The sequence below is a fragment of the Musa acuminata genome, chromosome BXJ3-5 (assembly GCF_036884655.1).
Source record: "Musa acuminata AAA Group cultivar baxijiao chromosome BXJ3-5, Cavendish_Baxijiao_AAA, whole genome shotgun sequence".
NCBI classification, from domain to species: domain Eukaryota; kingdom Viridiplantae; phylum Streptophyta; class Magnoliopsida; order Zingiberales; family Musaceae; genus Musa; species Musa acuminata.
The window spans coordinates 41,933,275-41,946,603 of NC_088353.1; the positions used below are offsets into that span (position 1 = coordinate 41,933,275).

The 13,329-nt window shown below is 38.3% G+C and overlaps 3 protein-coding genes across 3 annotated transcripts; 1 reads left to right on the forward strand and 2 right to left on the reverse strand.

Moving 5' to 3' along the window:
* Positions 1–423: 423 nt before the first annotated feature.
* Positions 424–4,010, forward strand: LOC103986009 (uncharacterized). The gene is made up of 3 exons (XM_009403871.3): positions 424–927; positions 1,142–1,165; positions 3,449–4,010. The coding sequence occupies exons 1-3, from the start codon at positions 696–698 to the stop codon at positions 3,763–3,765; spliced, it is 573 nt and encodes a 190-aa protein (XP_009402146.2). The 5' UTR covers positions 424–695; the 3' UTR covers positions 3,766–4,010.
* A 642-nt stretch (positions 4,011–4,652) lies between these two features.
* Positions 4,653–6,059, reverse strand: LOC135637629 (glyoxylase I 4-like). The gene is made up of 3 exons (XM_065150289.1): positions 5,828–6,059; positions 5,600–5,705; positions 4,653–5,135 (listed from the first exon to the last, which is right to left on the reverse strand). Exons 1-3 carry the CDS (start codon positions 5,980–5,982, stop codon positions 4,884–4,886), a joined length of 513 nt encoding a protein of 170 aa, XP_065006361.1. The 5' UTR covers positions 5,983–6,059; the 3' UTR covers positions 4,653–4,883.
* A 5,524-nt stretch (positions 6,060–11,583) lies between these two features.
* LOC103986012 (glyoxylase I 4-like) lies at positions 11,584–12,993 on the reverse strand. The gene is made up of 3 exons (XM_065150250.1): positions 12,763–12,993; positions 12,535–12,640; positions 11,584–12,070 (listed from the first exon to the last, which is right to left on the reverse strand). The coding sequence occupies exons 1-3, from the start codon at positions 12,915–12,917 to the stop codon at positions 11,819–11,821; spliced, it is 513 nt and encodes a 170-aa protein (XP_065006322.1). The 5' UTR covers positions 12,918–12,993; the 3' UTR covers positions 11,584–11,818.
* Between the last annotated feature and the right edge of the window lie 336 nt (positions 12,994–13,329).

Below are 13,329 nucleotides of genomic sequence, written 5' to 3' on the forward strand. Positions count from 1 at the left end.
TAGCCTTGCCAAATTAACATTTTTATCGAGAGGCAAACCCAAACAGATGCTCAGATGCTTATTATATGGGCCACTGGATATTGTAATATATAATGCTCGTGATAGTATTAGAATCGCATGGTTCTCATTTTTTTGTTAGTGCAGATGACCAATTTGACCAAAAAAAAAAGAGAGAGAAAAAAGAAAGAGAATTATATTTGTAATTCATTTTACTATTTATAATCTTATTTAATACTTTTAATACTTTTAAAATATTTTTATAAATAAATATAAATATTATTATCTTTTTTTTTTTTTTTTCTCCTCGCGAGCGAGAGAGAGAGAGAGGGATTAGTGGCAAGTGCTATAATATGCCTTTAGATTGGGATTGCATCCACCGTTCATCTGAGGTGATGGCTTTGATAGGAGGGGCCAACAGCAAAGGGGATCTGATGGGAACCTCGCACCCAATTTGGGGAATCGGAAAAAGAGCCGGACAAAAGCACCCAGCTTCCGTCATCGCCCACTCCGGACCGCGTTAGGCACTGCTGCACCTCTGCCGACGGTTGCAGCTCCATTCCATCGGTGGTGGTGGACTTCTCCGCTTCTTCTTTTTCTCTGCCTCCCCCCACCCACTCCCACTGTTGTCATTGCGCTTCCTCCTCTTCCGTTTCCCGTCTTTCGACCTTCTACCGAGAGTGCGTGCGGAACAACAAATGACCGGGGGCCTCGTCGTCGTCGTCGGCGGCGGCGGTGGCAGTGGCGGAGGTGGAGTGAACCCAACGCTTGTGAGAGTCATCCTGGCGGTGATGGCGCTTGGCCTCGCCGGCTACATCGTTGGACCCCCGCTCTACTGGCACCTCGCCGAAGCCTTCGGCCGTTCCTCTCCCTGCCCCCCTTGCGCCGCCTGCGATTGCTCCTCTCAGCCCCTCCTCTCCCTCCCCCAAGGTGCTCCCTCTCGCCCTCCCACCCGCTTTGCCTTTTTGCTCTCAGATCTGATGATGATCCAGTGCCTCTTCCCTGGTGGATCTTGAGTCGCGCTTTTCTTCGTTTCAAGATCTGATCAGGGGATCATTGGAATCACAACAACAGAGTGCTTTCTTTTTTTTTTTATCAATTTCTTCTAATTGTAACTATGGATCTTTTGTGTTTCTCTTTACAGAGCTGATCAATGTGTCCTTCACAGGTCAGTGTTTTTCTTTTCCCTTCGTATTTAATTGTTCATTCAGTATCGCATTTTATGTAAGTTAGATGGCAATGCACTATTTAGCATTTCTAAATAAGTTAAGCTTCGACAATTTGATAGTTGTAAAGTGGATGAAGTTGATTATTAATTTGAAAGAGTACTTTGGTATTCCTGATTTGCTTAATAGCAGTTGGTTCTGTGTTTCATGGTTAGAATTTGTAGCATGACCTTTTCTTTTTCCCTATGCAATACTGAAATAGTTACTATTCTATGATCTGTATTTGATATCAGAAGTCAGCATGAGACATGCATGATGAAGATATATTCTTATCTTGCTGTGTTTCTGCTGTATCTAACATAGTGTTTCTATAGTATCCAATTAGTCATGTTTCATGGCAGTAGACTCATGCAACAATTACACCAGATTTGTCAAAACCAGTAAGTATTTTGCATGTTATATATACATACTTCCATTTTTATGGTTATAATCATTCCTCTTTCATGTTTTACATCATGGAGTTGATAAGGTAAACACAAAAAGGCTTTCCCTTCTATGGAAAGAAAATGGCATCCCAAATCAACTATATTCCGAATTATGTTCTGTTTCATCATATATGTGGCTGCTTATGCCCTACAAAGGTCATAGTATTACCACCTCATATAAGGTTATGCTGCATCGATTGGTAGTTGTAATGTACACATATTTATGTCCTACTGTCCCTAAAAATTTGAAGCGGGAATGGCATCTCTGGTTTATTTGTCATATTTGTTGCTATTTTTTTGTAATTTATTATTTTTTGCCCTCCATAATTTACTGCAGATATAGATTCCTATAGGAGGGTAAATGGCATCCTGTGAATTTCTGGTTTGTCTGCAGTATAATCTGCCTATAAATAATTTTAAAATAAAATTTTGTTATCCTTGACTTTGTACTTTATCATGTATTACTTGAATGTTTAATTATGGATCACATGCAGCTGCATGAGTTCACATGCCACATGCTATTTATGATTTCTTGACTGCCTGAATGTATCAGCTGCTTTTTAGAACACTGGTCAATTGTTGACACTTAAGGTCAGCATCTTTTTTAAGACAATGCATCAAATTTTCAAAGGGTTGAGGGTAAAGAAACTATAGAATAATCAATAAAAGATTGGTAGGAAAGACATAATTATTTTCCTTTTCTTGTGACATGGAGAGTATTCGTTTGACATTTTAAGAACTCGAAAGGAATTGTGTTTTGATATTGAAATTTAAAGCAAGTAGTCTATGTTGAAGCTTTTAGACAGCACTAGATGATGCTGAAAAAGAAAGATCAGAAAGTTTGTAGCACAACTATCTATACGCAATTGTATAATCAACGTCCAAAGAGTGGTTATGTGACCATATATTCAGACATGGTCATATGAGCACCTTGCATAAATGCTTATGGAGACTTAATACATGGAATTACCAAATATATAGTCTCGGTTGCATATGCGGACAAAATAAATATATTGCTGCACATGCACTTGGCTTTTGATTTGGCCCTGTCACATATGAGTTACTGATAGTATAAACCTGAATATATATTTCTTTGTTATTTTAAGTATTTTAGTGCCAAGGCATAGTGACCGTAGAAGCAGCCACATATTGCCCATAAACTATGCAGTAATTGTCCAACCATTTACCATGTTCTTTTTTAAGCTTCTTGCTACAGATTAGAGTAAAATGGCACACAAAACCCAGCATACCACTTTTAAGTGGAAAGTTGCATATCCTCACACTCTGAAAATTTTCCTGCTTTAACTAAATTCTAACATTAAGAGCATGGTGTTGAATAGCATTTGCTAAATCTTCATTATATTTGTCGTCTCTGGTTTGCCTGCACTTATGCATTGTTGCACTATCTAAAAGAGCTGGTTTTGTGATTTAACTAAGGGTTTATTCATGCAAAGGCATAGTTCGCTTTGAATACATCTTGAGCATATCCATTTACATCCTAAGAACTAGTAATTCTTTTCTTAAGTCGGTTGAAATGTATATTTATGTGCTCCAAGAACATATGAATTAACATGATTTGTCACTATGAAGAAGCCCCCCAAATAGTTCTTTCTTTCTATCTTGCTGAACAAAATTTTGGGTGTATGAAATGCCTAAGGCTAGAGAATAATCTAAACTTTCTGCTTATCATGATATGTTTATGTTTTTCAATTGATTTTGTTTACTGCAATTATATTCCGTTCTTTGTTTTTCATTGCAACTACCCATCTGAGAGCCTCTGAGCCCATTTCTTTGATGCAGATTGTGCAAAACGTGACCCAGAGGTCAGTGAAGAAATGGACAAGAATTTTACTGACCTTCTCGCAGAGGAATTGAAGTTGAGAGAGAAAGAGTCAACTGATGCTCAACATCGTGCTGATGTGACACTGCTCGAGGCAAAGAAGTTGGCATCACAGTATCAAAAGGAAGCCGACAAGTGCAACTCAGGGATGGACACTTGTGAGGAAGCTCGGGAAAAAGCTGAAGCGGTACTGTTAGAACAAAAGAAATTAACTATGATGTGGGAGCAAAGAGCTCGGCAGCGTGGATGGAAAAAAACCCATGCTTTTCAAAGGTGATGATGTTCCATGTTTTGGTGCAATATCTTAGCTCTTACTATCAAATGTATTGCTTGTTGTAGCCAAAGAAATCTGAAATTATCCATACAAGTTTATTTCTTGATGAAAAATGCACTAGAAAATATGTGGTCACAAATCATTAAATAGAACAAGATCTGTCACAAATTTCATTAGCTGGAAGATGATCGATTACATTGTGATTTAGTTCTTGGCATAACATCCCAGTACTCAACATTGTTTTTTCTTGTGTTGGATCTCATTTGTGTAATGTTTTTGTTGTGTGAAGATTGATACCTTCCCAAATTAGTGGCTTATTTATTTACTATTATTTTTTTGCAGATTACAGCAAGTGATTATATAACATCCTTATTTGAACAAAGAACAATTTTTTTTTTATTTCGAGTAAAATATTTATATTTAATGGTATAAAATTTTCGAAGATGTTATCTAGCATTAGCTGCTAAAGATTTTATCGAATGTTTGTAAGATCACTATATTATTTAAAATATAGTTAGTCCCTTTTTATATATCTCAGTCAGATGTAAAGTTTTGATATGCCATGTACCATATGCGTCAAAATATGTCATATATGATCAATAAGCTTTGATATATAATGTAACATATGCATCAATCTATTGTTAATCTATTGTTTTCATAGATTGGAATACATTTTTATGGGCCACCTATTAAGTTTGTTCTTCTATTTCCAGCAAACAAGCAGTGCAACCAACCTCTTAGAAGGAAATAAAAGAAAGCCTTCAAACTAATTGTTAGAGAATAGAAAACAAAACAAAGTGAAGATATATTGATATGACAAAGAGAAGCAACAATACAAGTATTCCATGATAAAGACTATGCGTCATATTACTAGAATCTAAGAAATAGGAAATATAATCAGAATGTTGTCATCGTCGTGGAAAGAATTAGACGTAGAAGTTGCATTCTCATCCAAAAGATGATGAACATATTAACATTACGAAGTCGCAGCCTGTCCACAGACTGCGCGAAAGACTCGGTAGGTAAACAGAAGGCGATCGTCTGCATGCGCAGGACGCATCCTTGACATGCATGGATGGATGGTGGCGCACACTGCAGCACCATTTGTCGTTGCTGCTTGGCTACAGCTGGAGCGCCGCCTTCTGCTGCTGTTGCTGAGGAAGAAGGCTCATCACTCTCTTGCAGGCCATGATGGGCTCCCCGGAAAGCGAGATCACCGGGAGGTTGTCGCAGTTGCAGATCTCGATCATGAAGCCGTCCGGGTCATGGAAGAATAGCTGGTCCACGTAGATCCCACCTTCCTCCACTCGACGTTGGATGTAAGGGATTCCCATCTCTTTCAGCTTCCCCTCCACCAAGCTCAAGCTCTCGCACTGCAGCAGGTAAGGAACGAACTCAGTCGACGCATCTTATTCGTTAGGTAACGCAAGATAAAATACGTGTCAATCGCGACTGATGAAAACCATTTCTATGAGCTGTGTGTGCTGCAGCATCACACCCAGCCCTTTTCGCAACCATGTCAAATGATGATGATTATTGTGAAGCTCACAAGGCTCCAAGATGAATTCTTTTGCTCGTCTTTATCTTGAACTCAGTGCAATACAAAAGGCTTAGTAGGTGGGTGTAGAGATTGAATCGTGATGACACTGATTTATCTACTACAGCTTTTGGAAGTGAGTTGTCAAGCAATTGCGATGGTATCGATCACCGATCATACCCTCGTCTCGTAGCTATGGAAAGGTGTGAAAGGAAGCAAAGAAGAAATGATTTTTCCTCCTCTGCTCCTCTAACTAAGAAACAGTCTACACAATCTCCTAAAATAATATGAAACGATTACCTGGAAGGAGATGTGGTTGTCCTTGGGGTTAATCTCCTCCTTCCTCGGCATCTTCTCGGGGTCTTCAGATTGCAATAAGTGGATGCCGATTCCGTAGTTGAACAACCTGTGGATCAGAAGAACACAAGGAAAACCGGTTGATGGAAAGAGGAGACAGAATTCCATGAATTCTCCATGCCGAAGAATGAAATGTTGTGGCCGTGGATCACGTCAGGAGACTAAACTTACCAGGCACCAGTAAAATCGAAGGATCCCGGCCTCCTGATGGGGAGGAAGCCGAGCACATTCTGGTAAAAGTCAAGTGATCTCTCCACTGATCTGCAGACCAAGGAGATGTGATTCAAGGAAGCCAGCGGCAGCGCGCCACCTTTAGCACCCAACATCTTGTGAAAGCTGTTTGTTTGATGGAGAGAACAAGGAGAGCTCGGAACGTGCTTTGAGGTGGATAGAAGCTATGTCGCAGGGGATATATATTGATAGGCAACACAGGGGGGATTCACGACGACTTTGTCCAATCCGTAACGACGACAGGTTGCCTAACCTGACGTGGACGATGCATGTGATTATGACACGTGGATCCAACTAAGCACACGTTATCTATAGGATTCCACATTTAGTGTTGCCTGCTAAGCTCCAAGTCACCTTTTCTCTCTCTCTCTCTCTCTCTCTCTCTCTCTATATATATATATATATATATATATATATATATATAAAACATAAATTAGTTATCCTTAGGCCAACACCATATCAGACATTCTCGAAATAGAAACACAAAAGACAACGGATCGATTATCGAGTTATTTTTATTGTAAAATATTTATAATAAAATTATCGAAAGATCATAAGATCCGATTATAAATTGGATCCTCAAAAATATTCGTAGAAACATTTTCAAAAGTTCAAAAATAGTTTCAGATGATTACAAACTATCTTTTTTAGAAAAAAAAAAGTACAATCAAACATTAAATTAAGTATCTGATGAATCGATTCGAAAAATTGCTTCTGATATCGATCTTTATACCCGAACAAACTAAATAAAATCATGACTCGTAGAAGAAGGTAATTAAAATTACAATCTTTAGTCTGACTTGCAATTTCTTTCAGATATTAAAATGTTATGGTCAAACTGATGACTCGTAGAAGCACGAAATTAAAATCGAATCAAATGCTCTATGCTTTGGATTTATGTTCCCCTTCCTGTGTACATCCATGTGCAAGCACATGACTTCACCAGCATATCTTATGCGCACGAGAAATAAATCGCCGACGGTGTCTCACATATTTTATATTGAATTGTTTTGTGCTTCATGGTAGAATAATCTACAGCTCAAGTAGAGTTGGATGTGAGAATGACAGATAATACAAATTTGGTAAAAGGATAATTTCAACATTCATTCAGTTTTAAATGATTTTATCGATAAAAAAAAATATTAAGACAAATAAGATTATTTATTTTACTTTTAAATTATAGGGATCCTATTATAATTTTTTTTAAATATAAATCAAAATAGAATCAAAATTTTTGATAATATTTAATATTTATTTATTTTTCTTTCATTTGGAATCGAATCATCGATCGATTTTAATTTTGATTGAGTTGGTTTACATAAAGCTGGGTGAATTGGATCGAAAACAAATGTGGGACAAGCTTAAAGCCTTGTACATGAAGAGGACAGTGGAGAATCGTCTCTACTTGAAGTAGAGTTTGTATATGCTTCGGATGACTGAAGGTACATCTATACTCTCACATCTTGATAAATTTGATTCCTTGATTATGGATTTGAAGAATATAGATGCAAAAATTGATAACGAGGATAAGACTCTATTACTCTTGTGTTCTCTTCCCCAATCTTTTAAGCATTTCCGTGATACTTTGATTTATGAAAAAGAAACAGTTTCATATCAAGAAATTAAATCTGCACTGAAATCTAAGGAGCAGATAGACGGGAATATCACTGGGGAAAGTAGAGGGAATCAAGCTGAGGATTTGGTTGTCAGGGGTAGAATGGATAAAAGAGAATTTGATAGTAGTAGATCTAAATCTAGATTTAAATCCAGATATAGAAATTTGGAATACAGATATTGTCATAAAATGGGGCACATTAAGGCTATTTGCTTTAAATTGAAAAATAAATTAAAGCAAAAGGGAAAACTTATCGAGAAAACTATTGAGTCCGTTGAAGCTAGTGTAGCATCTGATGAGAATGTTAAAAATATTTTCTTTGCTACTAATAACAGGATGATGTGTAAAAATGAATGGATTTTATATTCAGGTTGTTCTTATCACATGTGTCCCAATAGAGATTTGTTTTTCACGTATGAATCTTGTAATGGTCGAATTGTTTTGATGGGCAATAATATCGCATGTGATGTTGTTGGTAGAGGCGCAATCCAAATTAAAATGCATGATGGTATTGTGAGGACGCTCACTTAGATATGTTCCTGATTTAAAAAAGAATATAATCTCTTTAAGCATCCTAGAGGCCCTTGGGTGTAAATACACAACTGAAAGTGGAGTTATGAAAGTTTCTAGAAATGCCCTTATTGATATGAAAGCTTGTAGGTCTGGTAACTTGTATATTTTGTAGGGAACTACTGTCACAAGCTCGGTTGCAGTCTCATCATCATCATTATCTAATTCTGACATCACCAAATTATGGCATATGCGTTTAGGTCATATGAGTGAAAAAGGTTTGAACATGTTGAGCAAAAGGGGTCTACTTTGCGGAAAAAGTACTAGGCCACTGGATTTTTATGAACACTGCATTTTTGGAAAATAGAAAAGAGTCGGCTTCAATTCTCCGGTAGTTCACAAAACGAAAGGTACTCTTAACTATATTCATTTAGACCTTTGTGGTCCAGCTCATGTTCAGTCTAAGGGTGGTGCCAAATATATGTTGACTTTTATTGATGATTATTCCAGGAAAGTTTGGGTTTATTTTTTTAAGCATAAAAATGATGTTTTTCTAACCTATAAATAATGGAAGGCTTTGATTGAGAAGCAAACATGTAAACAGATTAAGCGGCTTCGAACAGATAATGACATGAAATTTTGTGAAGGTAACTTTAATGAATTTTACAAAAATGAAGGAATCGTTCGGCATCGCACTATTAGGATGACGCCTCAGCAAAATGGTGTGGCCGAACGTATGAACAGAACACTCTTGGAGAGAGCAAGGTGTATGATCTCAAATGCAGAGTTGACAAAGGACTTTTGGGCAGAGGCGATTAATATGGTATGTTACATTGTCAACCGCGCTTCTTCTGCAGCACTTAACTTTAAAACTCGAGAGGAAGTTTGGTCAGATACTCCTGCTGATTGCTCTGATTTAAAATTTTTTGGGTGTCCAGCATACATACATATAAATGAAGGAAAATTACAGCCTCGAGCTAAAAAGTGCATTTTTCTTGGGTATGCTTTTGGGGTGAAATGATACAGATTATGGTGTTCTAATCGCAAATCCTCAAAAATTGTAATCAATAGAGATGTTACTTTTGATGAATTATCTATGTTATCTTCTAAAGAGGATTCTACTAGTTGTACAAATGATAGTGTGCAGAAGTAGGTGGAGCTTAAGATTGGTAGGTCTGATTCTTTTCAGTCGAACTCTTCTACTCAAAGAATGCCAGTAGATGGTCCCGAGTCTACTAACGCAGATGATCCAAAGGAAGAGCAATATTCCATAGCCAAGGATAGACCACGGAGAGATATTCGACCACCACAAAGATATGCAAATTTGGTTACATATGCTTTGTCTGTTGCAGAAGAGACAAGTGAAGTTGGTGAGCCTACTTCCTACTCAGATGCAGTTTCTTGTGATGATTCTGATAAGTGGTTGATTGCGATAAATGAAGAAATTGAATCTCTCCATCGGAATAGAACTTGAGATCTTGTGAAGTCACATTCGGGTAAGAAAATTGTTGGATGTAAATGAGATAATATTGCTGAGGGAAAGGTCCTTGTTCAGAAAATTCATACGAAGGACAATCCAGCTGATATACTTACAAAGCCTCTTCCAGTTTACAAGTTCAAATAGTGCTTGGACTTGGTTGGTGTTTATTATTTGTGATTGTCCATTGGGGCTTTTATGAAGAAGGTGGAGCAAGTTTTGTTGGGACATACTAAGGTGGAGATTTGTTAGTTTGACAAGTCCCAGATAGTCCCACATCGGGAAAATCAGGCTTGTTATCTTCTATTAAAACTATAAATAAGGGCCTAGGCTTTGAAGGCATATATACCACAAGAGGCATCACAAGAAAAACCTAAGTGTTTACTTTGGGTTTAAGTCCATACTCAGTTAAATAGTTTAGGCTTACGGTTTGAGTTTTTCTTGTTTAGTATTTTCTTTCGTCCGTGAATATAGGTGAAAATCAATAGACCGAACCACGTAAATCTGGTGTTCTTGTCGCTTTTATCTTTTTTCGCTTTATTGTCTTTGTTGGGTTACCAAAATTACCCTTTGGTAAATTTTTCTCTAACACAAAAGATTGCATAGCATCAAATGATCATCTATTAATCCTATATAAAACCATTTTATTAATCTCTAGGGCATCAAATGATCATCAGCTATCTGCACATGCATTAGCCAAAATTGTAGTCAAATACAAAATACATTTGTGTGAGTTGAAGTAAAATATCATATTCATTATAGAATTGATTGGCCAGCTTCTATTTATTATATTCGGTCTCACCTATTGAAGCTTTATTGATAATTTCATAGCTTAATGAAATAAGCTTGCAGCATTCTGCTTTTGCCTCAGAGGAAAAAATGAAGCCTCAACAAAAGAATACTTCAACCGCTCGTCTGATTATTATGGGTGTCGTTCAATTGTTGCTATCATCTAACGAGTTTTGTAGCTCATTGTTCATTTATAAAATGGCCAAGTAATCAACTCATACAGATTGTCCTCAGTCTTAATTAGACCATCTAAAGTTTGTGTTGTCAATTCTACATAAGATAAAATGCCAATTCTACATAAATTCCATTTCGTATAGTCATCTTACTTTAACCAGGATCTAGTTCCTTGTTGTATACCATGTCAACACAGCTTAAATTATACATTGCATCATATGCGTCCGATACATCAATGAATTCATTTGTATGGCTACTTCTTTTTATGCTATATTGATCACCTTAACCCTCTCTCAATGCAACATAAATTTCAATGTGTTTGTCACTATTAGGTGGCTAACATAAAAAAGCTCCTCTTCAGTGGCAGCTCCTCTGAAGGTGGCCAATGCCTGCTTCCTCTTAATCGCCTCATCTTACCTTTGCTCCTCCTTGCTGACCCTCACCAGCTACCCATGCTAGTTCCTCGTTATTGTAACTAATATGTAGGGCTCACCCTCTCTGTCTCTCTCTAAAATTTAGGTTGCCATGGCAAGTACAAAACAGTCTTACGACTCGATACACTGATTATACCGGTACCATACCGGTCCGACTGTAGACTAATATTGATGCTGAATGTAAATTTTTATCCTTGGGTAACCAATAAAACAATTAAACGCCAAGAACTTCTACCAGGGATTTGACAATAGTGCCTTACACTGATGCAGTCGAACCAGCTGCAGCACCAAATATACCTTCAAGAAGCATACCAACACCCTGGGTATACAAAACAAATTATAAAAAGGAATAGCTGATACTGCATCAAAATTCTTGTTTAATTGATAAATTTTTGACAAAGTACAAAAATATGTGGCCTGTTGTTTAAACCTGGAGGCCAATGCTTCGACTTAGCACGTATTAAGTTTGTTCTTCTATTTCCAGCAAACAAGCAGTGCAACCAACCTCTTAGAAGGAAATAAAAGAAAGCCTTCAAACTAATTGTTAGAGAATAGAAAACAAAACAAAGTGAAGATATATTGATATGACAAAGAGAAGCAACAATACAAGTATTCCATGATAAAGACTTTGCGTCATTTCACTAGAATCTAAGAAGTAGGAAATATAATCAGATTGCTGTCATCGTCGTGGAAAGAATTAGACGTAGAAGTTGCATTCTCATCCAAAAGATGATGAACATATTAACATTACGAAGTCGCAGCCTGTCCACAGACTGATACAACCTTTATTGCTACTACAAAGGAGAATTCCAAATGCGCGAAAGACTCGGTAGGTAAACAGAAGGCGATCGTCTGCATGCGCAGGACGCATCCTTGACATGCATGGATGGATGGTGGCGCACACTGCAGCACCATTTGTCGTTGCTGCTTGGCTACAGCTGGAGCGCCGCCTTCTGCTGCTGTTGCTGAGGAAGAAGGCTCATCACTCTCTTGCAGGCCATGATGGGCTCCCCGGAAAGCGAGATCACCGGGAGGTTGTCGCAGTTGCAGATCTCGATCATGAAGCCGTCCGGGTCATGGAAGAATAGCTGGTCCACGTAGATCCCACCTTCCTCCACTCGACGTTGGATGTAAGGGATTCCCATCTCTTTCAGCTTCCCCTCCACCAAGCTCAAGCTCTCGCACTGCAGCAGGTAAGGAACGAACTCAGTCGACGCATCTTATTCGTTAGGTAACGCAAGATAAAATACGTGTCAATCGCGACTGATGAAAACCATTTCTATGAGCTGTGTGTGCTGCAGCATCACACCCAGCCCTTTTCGCAACCATGTCAAATGATGATGATTATTGTGAAGCTCACAAGGCTCCAAGATGAATTCTTTTGCTCGTCTTTATCTTGAACTCAGTGCAATACAAAAGGCTTAGTAGGTGGGTGTAGAGATTGAATCGTGATGACACTGATTTATCTACTACAGCTTTTGGAAGTGAGTTGTCAAGCAATTGCGATGGTATCGATCACCGATCATACCCTCGTCTCGTAGCTATGGAAAGGTGTGAAAGGAAGCAAAGAAGAAATGATTTTTCCTCCTCTGCTCCTCTAACTAAGAAACAGTCTACACAATCTCCTAAAATAATATGAAACGATTACCTGGAAGGAGATGTGGTTGTCCTTGGGGTTAATCTCCTCCTTCCTCGGCATCTTCTCGGGGTCTTCAGATTGCAATAAGTGGATGCCGATTCCGTAGTTGAACAACCTGTGGATCAGAAGAACACAAGGAAAACCGGTTGATGGAAAGAGGAGACAGAATTCCATGAATTCTCCATGCCGAAGAATGAAATGTTGTGGCCGTGGATCACGTCAGGAGACTAAACTTACCAGGCACCAGTAAAATCGAAGGATCCCGGCCTCCTGATGGGGAGGAAGCCGAGCACATTCTGGTAAAAGTCAAGTGATCTCTCCACTGATCTGCAGACCAAGGAGATGTGATTCAAGGAAGCCAGCGGCAGCGCGCCACCTTTAGCACCCAACATCTTGTGAAAGCTGTTTGTTTGATGGAGAGAACAAGGAGAGCTCGGAACGTGCTTTGAGGTGGATAGAAGCTATGTCGCAGGGGATATATATTGATAGGCAACACAGGGGGGATTCACGACGACTTTGTCCAATCCGTAACGACGACAGGTTGCCTAACCTGACGTGGACGATGCATGTGATTATGACACGTGGATCCAACTAAGCACACGTTATCTATAGGATTCCACATTTAGTGTTGCCTGCTAAGCTCCAAGTCACCTTTTCTCTCTCTCTCTCTCTCTCTCTCTCTCTCTCTCTATATATATATATATATATATATATATATATATATATATAAAACATAAATTAGTTATCCTTAGGCCAACACCATATCAGACATTCTCGAAATAGAAACACAAAAGACAACGGATC

Coding starts and splice junctions, on each gene's coding strand:
- LOC103986009 (XM_009403871.3), top strand. CDS start 696: ATGACCGGGGGCCTCGTCGTCGTCGTCGGCGGCGGCGGTGGCAGTGGC. Junction 928..1,141: donor CCTCCTCTCCCTCCCCCAAG/GTGCTCCCTCTC, acceptor TTCTCTTTACAG/AGCTGATCAATGTGTCCTTC. Junction 1,166..3,448: donor GATCAATGTGTCCTTCACAG/GTCAGTGTTTTT, acceptor TCTTTGATGCAG/ATTGTGCAAAACGTGACCCA.
- LOC135637629 (XM_065150289.1), bottom strand. CDS start 5,982: ATGTTGGGTGCTAAAGGTGGCGCGCTGCCGCTGGCTTCCTTGAATCAC. Junction 5,706..5,827: donor TTCGATTTTACTGGTGCCTG/GTAAGTTTAGTC, acceptor TCTGATCCACAG/GTTGTTCAACTACGGAATCG. Junction 5,136..5,599: donor ACAACCACATCTCCTTCCAG/GTAATCGTTTCA, acceptor TACCTGCTGCAG/TGCGAGAGCTTGAGCTTGGT.
- LOC103986012 (XM_065150250.1), bottom strand. CDS start 12,917: ATGTTGGGTGCTAAAGGTGGCGCGCTGCCGCTGGCTTCCTTGAATCAC. Junction 12,641..12,762: donor TTCGATTTTACTGGTGCCTG/GTAAGTTTAGTC, acceptor TCTGATCCACAG/GTTGTTCAACTACGGAATCG. Junction 12,071..12,534: donor ACAACCACATCTCCTTCCAG/GTAATCGTTTCA, acceptor TACCTGCTGCAG/TGCGAGAGCTTGAGCTTGGT.